Genomic DNA, 20,163 nt, shown 5'->3' on the forward strand with positions numbered 1-20,163 from the left:
TTTGAGGGAAGTATCCATTTTTCCACCCTCTTGAATCCGGGCTGGCTTAGTGTTCTGCCTTTACGAATGGAAATCACAGTGTATGAGTTCTAGAGTTTAGGCATCAAGAGGTCTTACAGACTCTTGAAATCCTGCCCTAAAAGTACCATGGAAGAAAACTGATTTAACTTATTGGAGGATGAGAGGCCATGTGTAGAAAACTGAGATGCCCCAGTCAATAGTCAGTACCAATTCCAGACACACAAGTGGGGCCATCACAGATCTTCCAGCTCACCCACCAGCTCAATGCAGCCCCATGAGTGAGCCCAGGTAACACCAGCAAAAGAACCATCTCCCAAGCCACAGAATAATAAAAAAAATAAATAAATAAATCATGGTTGTTTCAGGCTGCTACATTTTTGGAACTCTTTGTTACACAGCAAAATCAAATGGAAACAGAAGTTAAGACTGTCTTGGTGACCACTACTTAGACAAGCCAGTTTGTTCACCCATCTTAATCATCAAACTTGGGTGTGAGAGACACTTTGAATCAATTCCCAAAACTCCATTCCATCAAAAACAAAATATGACGTGCTTCACCAGTGTACTACAACCCTGAGATAATTTCAAAACCAGGGTCCCCAAGATGAATGGAAAGACTACTGCTTTGGGTAAACAAATTCAATTGTCTCTGCTACACAAAGCCCTCAACAGTCCTGTTTCCATGTTACTCACATGGGGTCTCTGCTTGAGAAGGAGAGGGCAACAGAGAAAGCCAGTGCGTACCAAAGACACCATGAGATTCTGAGTTTTCGCCATCATGAATAATCCTCAAAGGGATGATGGAAATTACCGCCTTGTTTAAGGGTTTTAAGAATACTAAGTACTAAACCAAAAATTTCCAATTTTTCTGTAGCAACATTCTGTATGTCCAGAAGGCTCAAGGAATGTTCTAAACGCACCACAAAATTAATCTTAATTAATTAATCCCTTTCCCTGGTCTCCACTTAAATGTCTTCCCCCACCAAAAAAGGCAAGCCCAATAATAAACACTCTCCACAACATCCTATGCTTGGTTTCTATCCCAATTACCAGAAGGATAATTAACTATTTGTATAATTTGTCATTAAATATCTACCCTCACCCATCCCAAAGAAGACTGGAAGCCAAATGCTGGTAATCTGTCTCACTTGGCTCACTGACTAGCACACAAAATGCATTAACTGAACAAATAAATGAGTGGACAAAAAAATAAATGAAGATCAACCTCATCTGACTTCACGTGGCCATCGCACCCTCCCTTCCTTTCAGTTTGCTCCGACTGAGCTCCTTGCTCTTTTACCCTATCATCTTCCCATCTAGGTAAGGCTCTCAGGTTCCTGTCAGAGTAAGTGTAAAAAATAAATAAACACAAGCATGAACTGAAAATGCAAATGCAAATCAGATTTCATTCCCCTTGGCACTTCCAGGTGAGGAGGTATGCCCGGATCAGCCACGGTCTGTCGCCCTTTGCCCAAACCCCTCGAACTCCTGTTCAGGCTCACCAGCACCGATGTGCTTGGGCATGACGGGCAGGGGGTCGGTCTCCTGCTCAGGTTTGATGAGGATGGAGACAGCAGAGGACGCCGTGATCTCCCTCAATAGGCTGCTCACTCCTTGCGTCGACTCCTTCAGCAAGGAAGTCACATTCTGCGTTGACTCCTTTAAGAGGTCTGAGACAGTAGGAGCAAATTTACTCTGCCCATTTAAATCCTTGTTGTCAATGTTGATCGAGAAGAGTATGGAGTTCAGACCTTGTGCAAAAAATAAGAAGTCCAGAGTGTGTGCTGTTGAACAGAGTCACGCCTCCAACAGGATAAGTTGCAGACACTATAGTACACAGGAGGGTACACAATAATCTTTTTTTTAAGATTTTATTTATTTTTAGAGAGAGGAGAAGGGAAGGATAAAGACAGGTAGAGAAACAGTAATGTGTGGTTGCCTCTTACATGCCCCCTTCCGGGGACCTGGCCTTGCGACCCAGGCCTGTGCCCTGACTGGAAATCAAACAGGTGACCCTTTCGTTTGCAGGCCAGCACTCAATCCACTGAGTCATACCAGCCAGGGATGATCTTAAACATTGATTAATACATCCCACAACTGCGGTCAGTACACACCAGCAATCATAGGAGCTCCATCATTCCAAATTCTCTCCCTATCCGTTAAGAGGGAGGTTAAACCATAAATTCAGAGGTCAGACTGACTAGACTGAATCTCAACACTGCCACTTATAAGCTATGAGGCCTTGGTCAATCCATTTATAACCTGTCTGAGCTTTAGTGTCTTTGTCTGTAAAATAGAGACATAGTATCTCTTTCACAGGGTAAGTATTAAGAGACCATCACCCATCAAAAACACAGCTCAGTAAGCAATCGCAAAAGGTATACCAATGTCACTACTATTACCTATGGAAAAACTTGCAATGGTATCCAATGGCCAACAGAGGAAATCATAGTTGAACCCTGACTTTCATCGATGAACTAGACTAATTAATTCTCAATATATGGGACTTGGTGTAAACTTTCAGTAAAGGAAAAAAAAGGAGACAACAAAGGATCTGAAAGAAAGCAGCAAGTGGCCCACTTCTGTCAGAGTGTTTCTCCCTTTGAATGATGATAAACAATTTAACAATTCACCAACTGACATCATTCCAGGGCTTGCACATTGGCAACCAGTGCACATGACTCTCCACCACATCGGACTCTCTCGCAGCCCAATAAAGGTGATCGCCATGCCATCAGGATTCCCACCTCACAGAGGAGGAAAGGCAAGGTGACAAAGCTCACAGGGTCTGTCCTAGGTCACCAGCCAGTAAAGGGTTGAGCCAGGCCTCAAAGGCAAGTCTCCTTCTTCCAGTTCCCCAGGCCTTTAAATTACACTTGCAAAGCCACAGCCAAAAACCTTCATCCTTGTGCTTTTCCTGCCGAGGTATCAAACTCTGGATAAATGGACTCAATGCTCATTGCCATTCAAGGAAGGACAGTTGCAAGTAACTCATTAAGTTACTGGGAGACAGGGAAAATTATAGCATCCCTTGGAGTTATAAATTCACTCCCAAGCAGCCTCCTCTGCTCACCAAGCTTCACAGGACCCATCATTCCCAGCCTTGCCCAGGCTTACCAGCTGCCATGGTAGGAAGCATGCTAGACCTTTCTTCATCCATCACAAAAGACCAGTCTTCATAAAAAGTGCTGCAAATTGGAAGAGAAAGGGAAAAGGCTCTGAATAGTGGTTCTCTGAGTCCATTAGGCAGACAATTCCATTATATGGCTTCCCAGAAAACCCATACAGGGTCATCACAGGCTGAGTACAGGTGGTCTCTGCTGAGCTGAAGCTTCTAGTTATAAACTAAGGATTGACTGCATATATCCTATGACTTCCTCGTTAGTCCCCAGAGATCTTTAGAGTCCTGTGAGCTTGAGAGTACTGAAATAGGCATGAGATATAAATGTGTTGTTGATGAAGCAGCAAAGCAGAAGAGGACAAACAGAGAGGTAACTTCCACTCAAGCAAGGTCTCCAAAAGACAGACAGGATGTCCACGGTTGCACACAGGGCCCCCTCAATTGAACTAACACAAGAAGAGAACATTTCAGGAGGAAATCGTAGAGCTCCATGGCTCCATCAACCAAGGTATTTGTATGTAATACCTGCTTGGGCTGTAAACCCAAAAGCCCAAGTTATCTTGGGAAGGGCTGGGAAGCTAAGAAAGCCCCACAAATCTAAGTGAAGGGGAGGGGCCAGAGAAGCCTACAGGGTCTGTCCAAGGTCAGCCAGCATTAAATGAAGCTCAAAAGCAGGTGTCCAAGTCCAATTCCCCAGCTCTTTATCCAGTCCCCTGCTGAGCTGTAACAAGCAAATAACCTCAACCCCGCCAGGTCAGAGAACTCAAAACATGTGGAGTCAAAGTTAAGTTTCACTAAAGCAGTCAGTGGTGAGTGACCTGTAGTTCAGCAGGAGACTGGACACAGCTGATGAAGTGAATGAATACAACTAACAGAAAAAGAGAAGAGATGCATCGTTTTCAATATGCCCACTCCGCAGAATGCCAAGAGAAGCACAAGCCCCATGTCCACTCTGGCACTGCAAGACAACCTCTGATGTGTTGGAGACTGCCCTGCCTGGTCTCAGGAAGCTGTAACCCCCTGTGACTTAGGCTAAGTGAAAGATCTCCAGACCAGAAGCCACTAAGAAGACAAAACTTATTTCCCTGGCATGATCAGCAGTCAATGACAGGTAACAATTCTCTAAGAAAGAGAATGAACTTAAGACAGATGCGATCATGTGGGAATGCCCTAAGGAAAGAGACTTGGGGCTGTGGATATGAAGGGGTGATAAACATTAATCCCTGCCCCCTCGGCTTTGTCAAAGCCTGAGTCTTTGTTCTTAGATGTGAGAAATCCAAGTCTCCTGGCTGCCTCTGTCTCCTGCCCTTCTCAGGCTGCCAGAAATTAGCAGGGGCGGTGCAGCCCAGACCAGAAACGGCAGACCCCCAGGGTAATCAGGCCTGGGACATAGAATATGCAAAATCCTGTGAGATCTGTTTGCTGGAGGATGTTATTAGATTAGAATTTGAAGGCACAGACAGGAAACCAAAACTGCCCTTTGAGCCCTATTAGATAAAACCCCAATCTCTGCCCAGAATCACAGCAGGGGTTCTGTCTGCACCTTTGTAAGTCACCTACTTCTTTTGATCTTTTCTGCCAGACTGTGAATCCACAAACTAAGTCTGTATTCTCAATAAAAATCTGCTTGGGAATAGATATGGTGCGCTCTCCACTAGAGAGAATGGCCATGGCACTCTCCCCACTAGAGAGAGTGGCCCTTCTGTTCCTATTTCCCCACAGGACCTGGTTGTGTCTGTGTATGTTTTTTCTCATGTTTCGATGAGCATCCGCAGCCAAGATGGATACTGCTGGCCGGCATCCATCACACTGATGCCCAAAATTTTGATTCTTTAAAAATCTGAATCAGTTTTCCTGCATGTAAATGAATTAGGTTTTCCCACATCTAGGTAGATAAGTGACTAGTGATTTATGGAAATTCAACTGTGATCCTTCAACTGGACTTAACTGTGAAATTCAGCTGGATTTACTTCAACTGCTGATTGTTAAATTCCTTTGATGTTGAACGTGCAACTCTGAGCTACTTGCAAATGATGTGGTGGGGAGGGCTTGACAGAAGTTCATTTTTAGGAACGTGAATGTGTTCTCATAACTAAAGCTGGTTAATGCTCCGTAGGTATGTATAGACATCTGGACCAGACCCTGGGCAGCACCCAGGTGCAGGTGGCACCAGTTGTCCTGGCCCCATCCCTTCCATTTTGGACCCACAGAGTTGAGCATACAACGGCACAAAGTATCGTAGGCAACATCCATGGGAGAACTTCAAGGGTAAGAGCCCTAGCACACAATCCCAGAATGCCTAACAAAGTATCAGTAGAGAAGTGACCATAAGAGGCAAAAGAAACAGGAAGAGATTTGAGTCAAGATACAAAATCACAGGAATGTATCACAGCACTAATGAAATGCCAGCTTCTTGAAGTAAATGAAATTTCACTGTTGAGGATATAGACACTGCTGGTGTGGAGGTTATTCAAGGAAGGAGGTTGTCAGGTGATACAAAACTACACATCTGGTCCATCATTCTCAGAGGTAAAATAATAGCTAAAGTCAGAGATAGAGACTGGGGGAGAGAGAGAAACATCATAAACATTGTGAGTACAGGGAAAATGACAGGATTGTCCATGTTTTGAAGAAGATGTGGCTGACTGTACTATCATTGATCCATGTTCAGTGCCTTCTCCCCATCACTGCGGTAGTAATCATATCTCCCCACCCTGCTGAGCTTGCCTGTGGCCATGTGACTTGCTGGCCAGTGAAATGTGAATGGAGGTGAAGCGTCACTTTGGGCAGAAGCTTTAAGAGGCAGTGCTTAGTTCAACCATTATCTCCATAGAAATGGAGCTTCCATCAGCCTGGGTCCCTGAGACAAGAACCCCTACTTACCCATGATAGACATGAAGCAGAGAAAAGACACAAACTTGCCTGTGTCAAGCCACTGTGATTTTGATAATGTTTGTTATGGCAGCAAAATCTGGCCTATGCTACCTGACAGAGTGAACCTTACAATCAAGAAAAACATAAAACATAATAAAACGGGGAGGGGATGTTTGTTAATAACAAATGACTTCTCTCCCTAGCTTAAAACATATGTACACTTTCAGTCAGTTTGGTATTCATTAATATTAACCTCAAAAAAAATTGCAGAAAGAGTTATAAAGACAAAACATGAAATTGAGCACTAAACATCCAACATCTTAAGGGAAAGAAATTCTGAAGAAAGAAGACCAAATTAAAATTCCATGGCATGAAGACCCAGCTGTGTCCTGTGACAATGGCTCTCTCCATACCCCCAGTCTTAATAATAGTGAGCATTTATTGAGTGCTTGCTAATGCAGGTGCTATGCTGAGTCCTTTACAGGCCTTCTCTCATTTAACAAACTGGGATTGTGAGAGGGGAACCCAGTTGCCCCAGATGTGGGAACTGGGTGCAAATTCAAGCATCTGACTCCAGATTCTGTGATTTTAACTACTCGCCAACATCAACCCCCCCACACACACACACAAGCCCAGTCATATACCTGAGCCTGCTGCGGTCAGCCAGGAGCATGTGCAGGTAGCGCTCTAGTGAGTGTTCGTTGAGGGCACAGCGCAGCCAGGCCCGGCCACGGCCCACGTCCAGGGTGATGTGACGCAGGGAATAGAAGCGCTGCAGCTCGTGCTTGCTGAGGACCTCCTTCACGTAGAACCAGAACACAGGCTCTGCAGAGACAGTGGAACAAGTGCTATGGCACTCAGCCTGGGGCACATACCACTTTTAGAGTAACATTCCCTGGGCATCACTGAGGACTGTAAACGAGTTACTTCCTTGGCACAGAAAAGGAAGATATCAAAGAGATTACTCAAAATAAAAATGAGCCCCAAATCCACCACCCGTAGATGGCCATTGTTTGCATTTTCAAGCACTTCCTTGCAGTCTTTTTTCCTGTGCTTTTCTTTTTTATATAAAATCAATATCCATGATAGGCGGATTATAACCCCCAAAGATAGTCAGGTCTTAATCGATAGAACATGTGAATATTAGTATAGATGGCAAAAGATACTATGCACGTATGATTCAATTAAGTATCTTGAGAATGAGAGTTAATGATTATTCTATGTAGTCTTCATGGGCCTTGATCATCTCAAGTACCTTTACAAGAGGGAGGCAGAGGGAGACTGGACACAGAAGAGGAGAAGGTGATGTTGTTATCAGTGGAAAATGAGTTCTTGCAGGATCATTTGGAAAAGAATTTCCTAAGACCCAAATAGGAGGGTGGGGATCTGTGTTATAATTTACTAATGATGTAAAATTAAGGTAGTTCCCCTCCTGAATTTCCAATGTCCTATCTCTATCCACCTCATCACGGCCAAGTTCCAATCTTATCTTCAGCAAGGCCAAACCAAAAGCCAGTGTCCAGAGTTTGTGCTCCATATCATAGTCCAGTCCAACCCAGCATCAACTGGTACAGAGTGTCTGTCCAGCTGCAGTCCATTGCTGTGCTGTGGTATGCAGGCTCCCTCCAGGAGCCTGTGTGTGGAGGGTGCATGGCCACAGGCCACACAGCCACTGAGGCCTCATGACTATGGAGAGAAGACACATGAGTGCATGGGGAGAACACAGGTCATCCAGATGACAGCTTAGGTTTGGGATGGACCAGGTGTCTTTTCAAAAGGATCACTCCACTTCCCAAACTCTCATGGGCTTTGGATGGGTTTGCACCCTGAGTTAGACTGACAGGCATCTCTGGCCAATCACCTCCCCCTGTCCCCCCAACAATCTGGTACTGGAGGGGGAAGGGAGGAGTGTTAATCCCCTTGGTGGAACAATGTTGTAATCCCCTGGAGTGTGAAGCTGTAGCTTCCTGGTGAAGCAAACAGGTTCATGCTCCCCAGTTTATTAAGTTCAATATCTACTTCCCTTTGCTACCCTTTTCTTTTTTAAATAATTAACTAAGTACCAATGGTAACAATGTAACCAGGGAAGCAGAGATTGGAGTGATGGAGCCAGCTAGCCAAGGAATGCCAGAAGCTGCCAAAGCTGAAAAAGGCAAGGAACAGATTCCACCCTGGTCCCTCCAAAAGGAACCAGCCCTGCTGTCACCTTGACTTCAGTCCGGTGGAACTGACTTTAAACCCAGCTCTCCATAAGTATAAGAAGAGGGATTTGTGTTGTTTTCGGCCATTAAGTTTGTGGCAATTTGTTATAGCAAGTAATTTGTTGGGAGAAACTAATACACCATAATGTTGTGTGTGTTGTATATGTGTATATATTATACACATGCATATATATAAATATATATATATACACACATACAATTTTGTACTCTGGTTTGTTTCTTCCCTTCCATATCATGGACATTTTCCTGTAACATTTAAAGATCTTTAGAAACATGGCTTCCCTGTTAATTTAACTATTGCTCTACAGCTAGGAACATGATTTATTGCCACTTTTCTCTATATACTGCTTTGAACATCCTTGTACATAACTAACTGTCCTCATTTCTAATTGCTTAGGAGAGATTTCCATAGGTCTGAGAATACGAACAGATTTAAGGATTTAAGGGAAAGCTAATAAAGTTTGCTTTTCTCCATAAAATAGTCATTGCACATCCCCTTTTTTACTAATATCTGCACAGATTTTTTCTAGTTGTAATTCTGGTGTATACCTAATTTTGTGATCAGTTTTCTTTACTTAACATCAACACTTTTTCTTGCTGCCAATAATAGTAACAATAGCAACAGCCAGTACTATTTATTAAGCATTACTACATACCAGTTATTGCACTAAACACTTTACATCTGACTTCAGTCCTCACAACCACCAAGGTCATCTCCATGTCAAAGACAAGGTCCAAGGCCTGGACAAATGAAGTAACTCACGTAGCAATGCTCAGTCAGTAAGCAATACAGCAAAATGGGATCCCAGAGCTGTTGACCTGTAAACCACAAAATCACCCTGCCTTGCAAAGCAAGAAGGGCATCTAAATTCTTTAAAATGATCATGTTCACAAATGCTTAATATCCTAAAGGAGAAAATGCTGAGTCTGCTGCCAGACAGGGATTCTAATCCAGGGGCTAAACAGACACACAGATCCCTCTGAAAATGTGACAAGATCTTTGAACCCTCCCCCCTGAAGGACACACATACATACATCTCCGTAAACCAGATGCCAGGTTAATAAGCTCACTTTAATATTTCAGCTCACCTAGCCTTCTAACTGGGAGCCATGAACTGGGCGCCACTATGGGCTACCAGGCAGAGACTAGAAGGACTCATCCATAACAAGCTTCTAGACCAGTGGGCAAGACAACAGGTGAAGAGATTGTTCATTGGCATGACCTTAACCAAATCACTCAGCCATGCTAAGCTTTGGACTCCTCTCCCTTAGCAAAAGCCTCAAAGTACAGAATCACCTGGGTTACTAGTGTAACTGGAGAAAAGGAGGGTAAAGCACTGAGCATGATGCCTAGTCCATGATGACTAGCCATTGTTTACTTAATAATTACCTTCTTATATGAGAGCATTTGTATTGCTTACTCCCTTTTTCTGTTAACAGCGTCTAAATGTCTATATACTGATAAGTGTGCATACATATGTGTGGATCATGCCAATCTCTGGCATCATTTACAATAAACATCCCAAGAATAACCGAGAAAACCAGCAACAGAGCAGTTGACTCAGAACAACCTTCCCAAACCCAAACTGCACAAGGATAGTAACAGCCTTCTTCCCACTTGAAGCCTCTCTCAGAAGCCGAACACGGGGAATTGGTGAGAGCAATACTCTAGTGCGCCGGCCCACAAACCTGTTTTGAAACACACCAGACAACATCTGGACTCTCATCTGTAATCTCTCTTTCCTGAAAACTGCAGTCACCTCTCTCTGACCTTGAATGCACATAAACACTTTAAGATGTGTTTTCACCTTTCAATTTCCCAAATTGCTTACCACTACAGAATCCTTCTAGAGCTTGCCAGAGCAATGCTGATGATGATAAGAATTATCCCAGCAGGGCTCCGCTTCCACTGCCAGAATTAATGTGATCTATTTAAAGTTCAACTCACCTGCCACTTAACACTTGCTGTGTCCATAATTTAATTTGGAAATATACACCGATCTCTTACTGCTTTGAAGCAAGGGGCTAATTCCAAAAGCGGGTGAGGGCTTCTGGCTCTCCCAACTTCTGAAAGCCATCTGCTAACCAGAACAAAAGCCAGGACGGGGGTTACTGAGGCAAGCAACCTGGGGGCCACTCATTAACAGAAGATAACTAATAAATAACACAGAGTCTTTGGCAAAGTTTCTAACAGGCCTCAACTTTAAGTGATGCCAAGAATTCAAGAATTCATGCTTTGGAGACCAAAGAAGAGCATAACTTTGACTCAGATTCTAGTTCATATTGTGTGACCTCGGGCTACTTATTTTGTTCTTCATCTTCCTCATCTATAAAATGCGGTTCTATGAGGAGAAAAAGAAACGAGAAAATAAAGCACACATGAAAGGAGCTGAGTGCCAAGGCACCAAGGCAGGCACACAACACCCCAGAAGAAAACCCTTTCTTCTATTGTAAAAGCAGCACCCTCCTTTCCTAGGGGAACTGTGTTCTCTTAGAAGTTGCCTCCCGCACTCCCAACCTTCCCTTCCTTACCTGGGTGGGCAGGTAACTTAGGCTGGCAATCACCTGGCGACAGCAGACTTGAAGCACCCCACAAGCCCCACCCTCATTTTAGCTCTGTTTGATATTTTGCGTATATGGGTATTAGTCTTGATTTTTTGAAATATTGCATGAAAATATTATTTTCCTTGATTGCTGAGTTTATAGTACTCCTGTTAGCATAGGTAGCTGGTTAGTTAAGGGAGGGAACAAAGGGAATTGAACATTAAGTCTAAGTCACTAGGAAGCGATATCATTCGGAGGCCCACCAGGAGTCAGCCGAATCCTATCTCTGCTGGGTAGACTTAATCCTTGGGCGGGCAGGAAGAATCTCCCCAGGGGACACTCAGTCACGTGTTTATCTGGGGAAGAGTGGGAGATATTCCTTTGCTAGGTGCATGCACAGTAGAAACCAAGATGATAAAGCAGAACTTGGAGGCATGCATAGTAGGAGCCAAAATGGTGGCATAAAGGGGCAGAGCCTAACCTGGACAATCTGGGGAAAAGACTGGATTGGTTAGGGGAAATGACCCAGCACAAGTCCATGAAGGACTAGGAAAGAGACTGGTTAGTTTGAAAGAAAGCCTGCTCTCTCCCAAGCCCACGGTAAATACAATCAAAGCTCATCAAAGGCCTCTTGGTAGCAGCTGCACAGCTCCAAACCCAGGCCTGGGTGCAGCTGCACAGTGCCAGCCGAGCATAGTTGAGAGCAGGCACTATGCTGGACTACCAGAGTCCTAGGCAGCAACATTACAGTTCTGGATCCTGGCCCTCCTGGTGGGCACTTATGCTCACCAGGCAGGCCCACGACTTATTCCACAGCAAAACAGAGCTAAGCCACCTGGTCCTGGGTGTGACACCAAGCACCTGAGGACAGTCCTTGGTTTTTACTGCAATAAATCTTACCACTACACCTCATCCTCCTATGTGTGAGTCCCCAAAATGCTTTACTCATGACTCTGTGGAAGAACCTTATTTCCACCAGCAACATTCCCATAAATTTTGTGGCTGAAGTGAGTACCTCACCGGCCTCATCCCAGTCCCAGCCCTGGACCACAGGGTCCTCCCCTCAACTTCTACCTGAACCAGTAGAAGAAAGGCCTTATCACCTCCTAGAACCTAAGTCAGCAATGGCCCAAGAGCCAAATTCAGCCCACCACCTGTTTTTGCAAGTAAAGTTTTATTGGCACACAGGCCCACCCATTTGTTTAACATATTATTTGTGGCTGCTTTCCTGCTACAACAGCAGAGCTAGGGAGTTGTGACAGAGATCCATGGCCTGAAATACAAATTCATCTCGTAAAGAAGAATCTTGACAACCACAATTCTAGAGGCAGGAGCTCTAATAATTTTGTAAATCTGGACCTACCTAGGACCATTTTCCCCCTGTAGTGTAGAGCAAGCCCACCTAGGAAAGATGGGAACCCAGGGAGAAGTGGGCTGAGAGAAACAGACAGATGTGGGAGGTGCTAAGCCCCGAACCAGCTCAAACCCTAGATTGCTTATTACTTGAATCAATAAATGCCCTTTTTTGCTAATGTCTGTGTGACTGTCACTTATAGACAGAAGAAGCCTAATGCAGTGAGGGAGGGTACACTCTTCAATTATCTGACAACCATTTATGGAAACTGACAGCACTCCAGGCACTGACAACATTCCAGGCACTGGGCAATGCCTGTGTGCGCTGAAGGGGCCAAGGCATCGCTTGAAAATAAACAACAAAAAGAATTGCTCAACAAGAAGCAAGAACCCCAACTACAGAGCTAAGCTCCTTGCAAATGAAGAAAGGGCTGTCTTTCTCACATACTTAGTCTGGAGTAGAGAGCTGGTTCAAAGGCTTTGTCACAGGCAGATCTCCAATGTCTTGACCTTCACCTCACTATCTCAGAGGACTGTCACATCCACAATTGGCAAGAAGAAAGAGGACAAGATAAAGCCAGCTCTATATCCCTGGGATAAGTAATCCCTGAAAACCACAAGGGAGTGAAGAAAAGAAGCTCAAGACCAGCTTAATCAGTCACGATCCATTACCTAGAGAAGGATATCCCAAAGCCCCATCAAAATCGGGTTCTATTAAGCCAAAGAAAAAGGGGGAAATGAATTTTAGATAGGAAACTAACAGAATCAACATTTGCAGAAGCAAAAGGTAAACCAAGTGTGTTAGTATTCCAGCCCAAGACCTGGGTGAGCATAGGTACTCCCAAATTCTACCATACCCCAAAGTGTGATCCAAGATACAAACACAACCACAAATCAGAGTTTCCAATGAAGGTTGTAGTTTGGTCTCGTGGCCATCCCCCACCAGCCACAAGACTGCCTCCTGGCACTAGGACACAGGGACTTTGGTTAAACACGAACCATGCATAATCAAGACTTACACAAAACATGTAAACTTGATACTTTTTTATTGTAAAATGTACATAATAAAATTTATCATATAACCATTTTAAGTGTATAATTCAGTGGCATTAAGTACATTCACAATGTTGTGCAATTATCACCACCATCCATTTCCAGAACCTTTTCGTCCTTCCCAAAAGAAACTCCATAGCCATTAAACAATAACTCTCCCAATTTTTCTCTCTCCCTGACCCATGATAACCTGTATTCTACTTTCTATCTCTAGGGATTTGGCTATTGTGGATACTCTGTTTAAGTGGAACAATACAATATTTGTCCTTTTATGTCTGGCTACTTTTACTCAGCATGTTTTTGAGGTCCATTCACGTTATGGTGTGCTTCAGCATTTTGTTTCTGTTTATAACTGAGTCATATCCCATTGTATGCACACACCATTTGTGTTCACCCGTGCATCTGCCAATGGACATCTGGGTTGTTTCCACCTTTTGGCTACTGTGAATAGTGCTTTAGATGAATGGAGATATACAAGTATGAGTTCCTGCTTTCAATTCTTTTAGGTATACATCTAGAAATGGAATTGCTGGATCATGTAGTTAATTCTGTTTAACTTTTTGAGAACACACCAAACTACTTTCCAGATGGGCTGCACCATTTTACACTGATACTTGTACTTGTACGTGTTTGTGTGTGTGTGTGTGTAGATGGAACTGCCTTTATTTCTCTGCAACTGGAATTAACTGTCATTAAATTAATTCCCTTTCAGTCAGAGAAAACTTAAACTTGCCAATTATAGGTAACTTAGCTCCTTGTGTCTTTTTTTTAAAGATTTTATTTATTTATTTTTACAGAGGGAAGGGAGGGAGATAGAGAGAGAGAGAAACATCAATGTGTGGTTGCTGGGGGTCATGGCCTGCAACCCAGGCATGTACCCTGACTGGGAATCGAACCTGCGACACTTTGGTTCGCAGCCCGCGCTCAATCCACTGAGCTACACCAGCCAGGGCTTGTGTCTTTTTTTTTTAATCCTCATCCAAGGATGTGTTTATTAATGAGAGAAAGACAGAGAGAGAACAATAACTCTCTCCAGAGAGAAAGAGCAAGAGAGAAACATTGATCAGTTGCCTCTCCCAGGCACCCTGGCCTGGGGTCAAACCCACCACCTAGGTATGTGCCCTGACTGGGTATCGAACGCACAGCCTTTTGGTGTATGGAGTGATACTCCAACCAACTCAGCCACCCAGCCAGGGCTATCTTTTTATAATTGTGGTAAAATTCATTTAACATAAAATTCACCATCTTAACCATTTTAAAGTATATAATTCAAAACTTGATCAATGTTTAAAGAATAAATAAAGGTACAATAAATCTGAGACACTGGATTACTTTGGGAGGCTTCAGTAGATTTAAATTTTAAACTTAAACATCCATACTGACTCTATAGAATAAATGCCAATTATCTTGGTGGGGGTAGATGGAGGTCACAAAAAAAGCAAGGAAAAAAGGGTAAGCTGCCACTGACTGCCCATGTGTGACCTGGCTCCTCCACCACCTCTCTGCTTTCACTGTGCTCCACTCTCCCTGTCACTCACCCTGCTATAGCCTCACTGGTCTCCTGGCTGTTCCTCCAGCATGCCAAGCCTGCTCCACCTCAGGGCCTACCCAGCCCTGAAAACAGATTATACCAGGCAGTTTACCAAAGGTTTTTAATACATGACACCTGTTAGAAAAATCTTGGAAAAGCTTTTTAAAAAAATCAAATAATGAGGAGATAATGAGGCCTAGAAATGAGGCCTGATGTCAGAAAGCCAACCCATCCCTCGAGTCAGAGGAACAAAAGAAAGAGCAGGTGTTACCAGGGCTGCCGGGCAACCGCTGGACCATGGCAGAGGCACCTGGAAGGAAAGGGGAGCAGAAGAGGAGCACCCAGACAGCAGGCCATGTGGGGCCCCCACAGACTATGGGGGAAGCACAGGCACTGCTGGAGATGCCTCCTAAGGCAGAAGTGAGAGGAAGAAACAGTCTATTTCCCTCTTTCTTCCACCTTCTGAACTCATTACCACCTCCTGCTGGCCAAACCAAAATGGAAGACAATGGGCAAGAGAGCCTTGGAAATAGAGTCTGCAGGGAAGGACAGAGAATGCATTTCAGAGCGACAGGCAACTGGCTGGTATACGCTTTTGAACTTACTAACCACCTGGAATTCCTTCCCCCAATAACACTATGGTTAATTCCCTCATTTCCTTAGGTCTCTACTCAAATGTCCCTAGAAAGAAGCTGTCTGGCCACTCTATACAGAAAAGTAAAGCATCCACCCATGGCAGATTGCTAGCTGGTCATCAAAATCTATCTTCTCTTCTTCCTAAACCACCAGACAGACTATATCCCCAGACTACTCTACCTTATCCAAGTTACTCACAGTTTCCACTATGCTTGGTGCCTGTCAACTCGCCTGATTCACTGATTTCTGTCATGTCTCTGGCTCTTGTGAACATCTGAGGTCTGAGTCTCATGCTCTAATAGAGTACACTTGGCATTTACCCACATTATACAATAATCTTCAGCACCTCCTTTATTTAAAAGTGGGGACCTTCTCTAGCACCAAAGAAACTGGATTTTTAAAATGTGTTGTGGGAACAGGGGAGTTTCCTGTTTCCTCTAGGGGAACTCTAGGGAGTACCCCACCCTCTGCTGAAAAGCCATTTTCATGCTGTGAGGAGCAAAGCAAAGGACCCATGGAACCAATAAGCTGGATAATTATGGATTAAAAACAGACAACTGTAAGGCCAAATTTGGGTCTCAATTTACAACACACTGGGATCAAACACCTTTGAAAGAGCCGAAGGTCACCTTCAGCTAGGAAGCATCAGTCCAGCAATATTAGGTCTTAATAAGCTGGAACAGTTTCGTGCCGCTTAGTAAAGAGCCAGCTTAGTAAAGGGCTCAAGCCTCACCACCCCAGCTGTCAAGGACTCTCCCTGGGACCCTGTGAACATCCCCATAATCTAGTAACTCATGAGTTAACACAGAAGCCTGTGGCAGACAGACCTCTGGCTTCTGGCTCCCACCCTAAAGACCAGCAGGTCCCTGTTATCACCATGCCTAGATGGAGCTCAGATTTTTCTTTTCTTTTTCTTTTGTTTCTTTTTTTTTTTTTTCCTTGGGAGAGAAAGAAGAAGGGACAGAGGAAGGGGAAGAGAGAAACATTGATGTGAGAGGGAAATATCAATTGGTTGCTTCCCATATGCACCCAGACCAGGGGTGGTATATGCCTACACTGGGGATCATGCACCCAGACCGGGGATCAAATCCGCAACCCATGTATGTGCCCAGACAAGAAATCAGACCCACAACCTTTCAGTTACAGGATGATGCTCCAAACAACTAAACCACACTAGCCAGGGAAGGGACCAGTATTTTCTTAGCACCTTCCACAGACATCCTTCAAAAGTCTCTTTCACCAGAAATAGCTGATTTGCAAGTTCATGAACACAACAAAGAAACCCAAAGGAGGAACTGAAAACACTATAAGGATGCCAGGGTGGGGGAGTTGACTTCCCCTCTACCAAAATGATGGGCCCAGGGTTCTCCTGGCACATGCAGCTTCTCCAAAATTAATTTTCTACAGAAATGAAATTGTTGTCCAAGGTGACCCAATGAAGCAAAATTCTGCTTTGAGTTGAATGCAATCCGCCATTTTCAAAAATCCCCACTGACAATCAAGGAAGTTGGTTTCTCTAGTTTTACAGCTGTGGGTATATTAATATCACCTGCTTTTCAATGAACTGTGAACATGTACAGAGAGAAGACGGTGGGGTTCAGCTGCCCAGGAGAATGAGCAGCATGGCCTGCAGTCTGGGTCCTTGAGTCATTATTGTGAACTCAGTTTTTTGGTTACTAACAACCTTGCCATACACTGATGAGTGAGGAAGGTCCCAGTCCTTAACCGTTGAGACACAGAGTCAAAAATCAAGTAGTGTGCCCTGGCCAGGTGGCTCAGTTGGTTGAAGCATCACTGAAGTTGGCTACACCAAAAGGCTGTGGGTTCAATTCCTGGTCAGGGCACATACCTAGGCTGCAGGTCTGATTCCCAGTCAGGGCACATATGGGAGGCAACCAATCCATGTTTCTCACATTGATATTTCTCTCTCTCTGTCTTCGCCTCTCTCTAAAATCAATAAACATACCCCAAGGTGAGCATTAAAAAAAATAGTGCTATACATAGGTTTGCTAAGAGAAGGACTAAGGATTGTAGGAGGGGCACCTACAGGAAAGGCAGAGTCCAGCTGAATTGAGGGTGGGAGAAGCTCATAAATGATTCTTTGAGAGAAGCCTGAAACTTCAAGAGAGGACAGACCAAAACCACAATGAGATACCATCAAATGGCTAGCATAAAAAAAAAAGCAAATGTTGGTAAGGGTGTGGACAAATTGAAACTGTTGTGCATTGGTGGTAAAAATGCAAAATGGAATAGCCAGTATGGAAAACAGTATGGTGGCTCTTCAAAAAATTAAACACAGAATCACCATATGACCCAGCAAATTCACTTTTGGGTCTACATACCCAAAAGCAAGGGCTTGAACAGTTATTTGTACACCAATGTTTGTGGCAGAATTATTCACAATAGTGAATGGTGGATGCAATCCAGGTTTTTATTGACAGATGACTGGATAAACAATTGTGTGATGTGTGTGTGTGTGTGTGTGTGTATTACTCAATCTTAAAAAGGAAATTCGGACACATGCTACAAATGCATGAACCTTGAGGACATTATGCTAAACGAAATAGGCCAGACACAAAAGAACAAATATTGTATGACTCCGCTCATATAAAGTACCTTAAAAAAGTCAAATTTATAGCGACAGTAAGTAGAATGGTGGTGGCTGAGAGCTGTGGGGAGGAGGAGATGGGGAGCTGTTGTTTAATGGGGACAGAGTTTCATTATGGGAAGATGAAAAGGTTCTGGGAGGCATGGAGGTAATGGTTACACAATGTGAACACACTTAATGACTCTGAATTGTACACTTAAAATTGTCATTCTTATTTTATGTATATTTTATCACAATTTTTAAAAGAATGAAAACAGAAGGTTCAGCAGCTGTTCTTTCAGCTAGGGATGAGGAAGGAGGGCAGTGGAAGAGAAGGAACAAAGGATAATTCCCAACTTGAAGAGCTTCAGGATTGCAAATACCAGAAGTACTGTTCTAAACATAGGGTTTAACCACCTAAATTGGCCAGAGGCACTGAGCAATGGAAAAGCAATAGTACTGAAGACCCTCTCCCCCACAGTGTCCAGCATTAACACTTAGGAAGATCCTGAGGGTCTCAAGGCAGGGACCATGGCAAAAGGAGGACCTGTGAGGTTCAGGTCCTCATTTCTTTATCAACTGGACAGAAGTGTAACAATGTCTTAACCTGTTGGCTGCATGTGTGCCCTGGGTGTGTGGTGGGGTACAGAGGAAAAGCAGAGATAGACAGAGCTGGTGGTGGACACACCTTGGAAGCCATGTCAAGGAGTGTGTGCTCTTTCCAACTATAACAGAGAACCAGGAGGGAGCTTAAGTAGGGGGTGGGGTGAGAGAACAAGTTGGTCATTTAAGACCCCTCTCTCTGACTATAATATGCAGAGTAGATATCTGTGCTGATCAAGAGTGAAGGCAGAAAGATATAACTAAGGGAGAGAGAAGAAAACCCATTAAGGATGGAGGAAATGTGAGTGAATTAGGGAACCATCTCAGAGACAAAACACGGTGCTGTATAAAAGACTGGTTTGAGGCTGAGGGGAAGATGGAGGCCAGGTGGAAGCCCAGGAGCCTGGGTGAAGGGCAGAGCCATTCACTAAGCAAGGAACACAGGAGCAAACATGGGGAAATGATGAAATTCAGGTTTGAAAACTTTGATAGGCTTGTAGTCCATCCAAACAGAGACACTCAAGAAAAAGAGCTCAAGATAGTGATCTGCTGGAGGGATAACAGAGTAATAACACAAAGAGAACAATTTTCACCAAAGAATTCAGACAGTGTATGTAGAAACAAGAGATAGCAAAAGAATCTGAGGATAAATAACATTAATTGAATATGTAGAAATGATATGCCAAAATGGGTCAACAAAGAAGTAGAAAGTATGCCAAAAGGCTGTGGCATTCAGAGGGTCATTGGTGCTAAAGGCTGCTGAACAGATGAGGAAGATTCAACTTAAATTCTACAGCAAGTATGTCTCTGGTATGTTCTTAATCATGCCTGTCACCTTGTAATAAACTGCCATCACAGAGTAACCTGGTGATAATGTATTATTAATTAACCAGAACTTCAAATTCCAAGAGTATGCCACGGCTATAATCTGAATAGTGAAATCCTAACCCCCAAAGATGCCTGTATTAGAAGGTGGGGCCTCTGGGAGGACCCTTAGGTTATGAGAGTAGAACCCTCATAAATGGGATTAGTGCCCTTATAAGAGAGGTTCCAGAGGGATCCCTTACTCCTTCCACCATGTCAGCACACAGCAAGAAGGTACCAGCATGACACAGGAAGAGATCCTTCACCTAACCATGCTGGCACCTTGATCTTCAACTTCACAGCATCTAGAACTATAGGAAATAAATTGCTGTTGTTTGTAAGATACTCAGTCTGTGGTATTTTGTTATAGCAGCCCAAATGTACTAAGAAAGCCACTGACTGCAATAGTCCTTTCTTCTTTCTCCAACAGAAGGGAAGCTAGTTCATTTTTCTGCATTGTGTTCTCTACTGGCTACTTGGGCTTCCAATGGCTACAAAACCCACCAATTCCAAGCCAAGCTTATGCAGAGCTCTTTGTCACTTTTAATTAATTTAAAAATTAATATTTGCTCTTTTCCTCAAAAATTAATCAGTCCTTTGTAGCACTCTGGAGTGATCCTAATATAAGGTAACTCAGGAATCGTGAACTATAGTACCATGCACACCCTTTCTTCCAACCAAATTATATTCATGGACTGTATTTTTATTGGAGAAATTATGTATTTCAAGGCACTATGATAGGAGCTAAAAAGTC

The 20,163-nt window shown here is 43.7% G+C and overlaps 1 protein-coding gene across 4 annotated transcripts in view; it reads right to left on the reverse strand.

Moving 5' to 3' along the window:
• The window catches only part of SNX29 (sorting nexin 29), a 574,556-nt gene that overhangs the window by 496,819 nt on the left and 57,574 nt on the right, over nt 1-20,163 (reverse strand). For 2 of the 4 annotated variants that reach the window (XR_004902062.1, XM_028512599.2), the window contains exons 5-7: nt 6,661-6,841; nt 3,139-3,209; nt 1,524-1,772 (exon numbers count right to left, since the gene is read on the reverse strand). Coding sequence is in view for 3 of the 4 variants with exons in the window: in XM_028512599.2 (XP_028368400.1) it covers nt 1,524-1,772; nt 3,139-3,209; nt 6,661-6,841 (501 nt within the window). In the remaining variant the exon portion in view is untranslated. Of the gene's footprint in view, nt 1-1,523; nt 1,773-3,138; nt 3,210-6,660; nt 6,842-10,186; nt 11,081-12,145; nt 13,933-20,163 lie in introns of those variants that run through there. The other 2 variants (XM_036020920.1, XM_036020921.1) reach the window with 2 other exon arrangements.

Source organism: Phyllostomus discolor, chromosome 3, assembly GCF_004126475.2.
Source record: "Phyllostomus discolor isolate MPI-MPIP mPhyDis1 chromosome 3, mPhyDis1.pri.v3, whole genome shotgun sequence".
Classification (NCBI taxonomy): Eukaryota; Metazoa; Chordata; class Mammalia; order Chiroptera; family Phyllostomidae; genus Phyllostomus; species Phyllostomus discolor.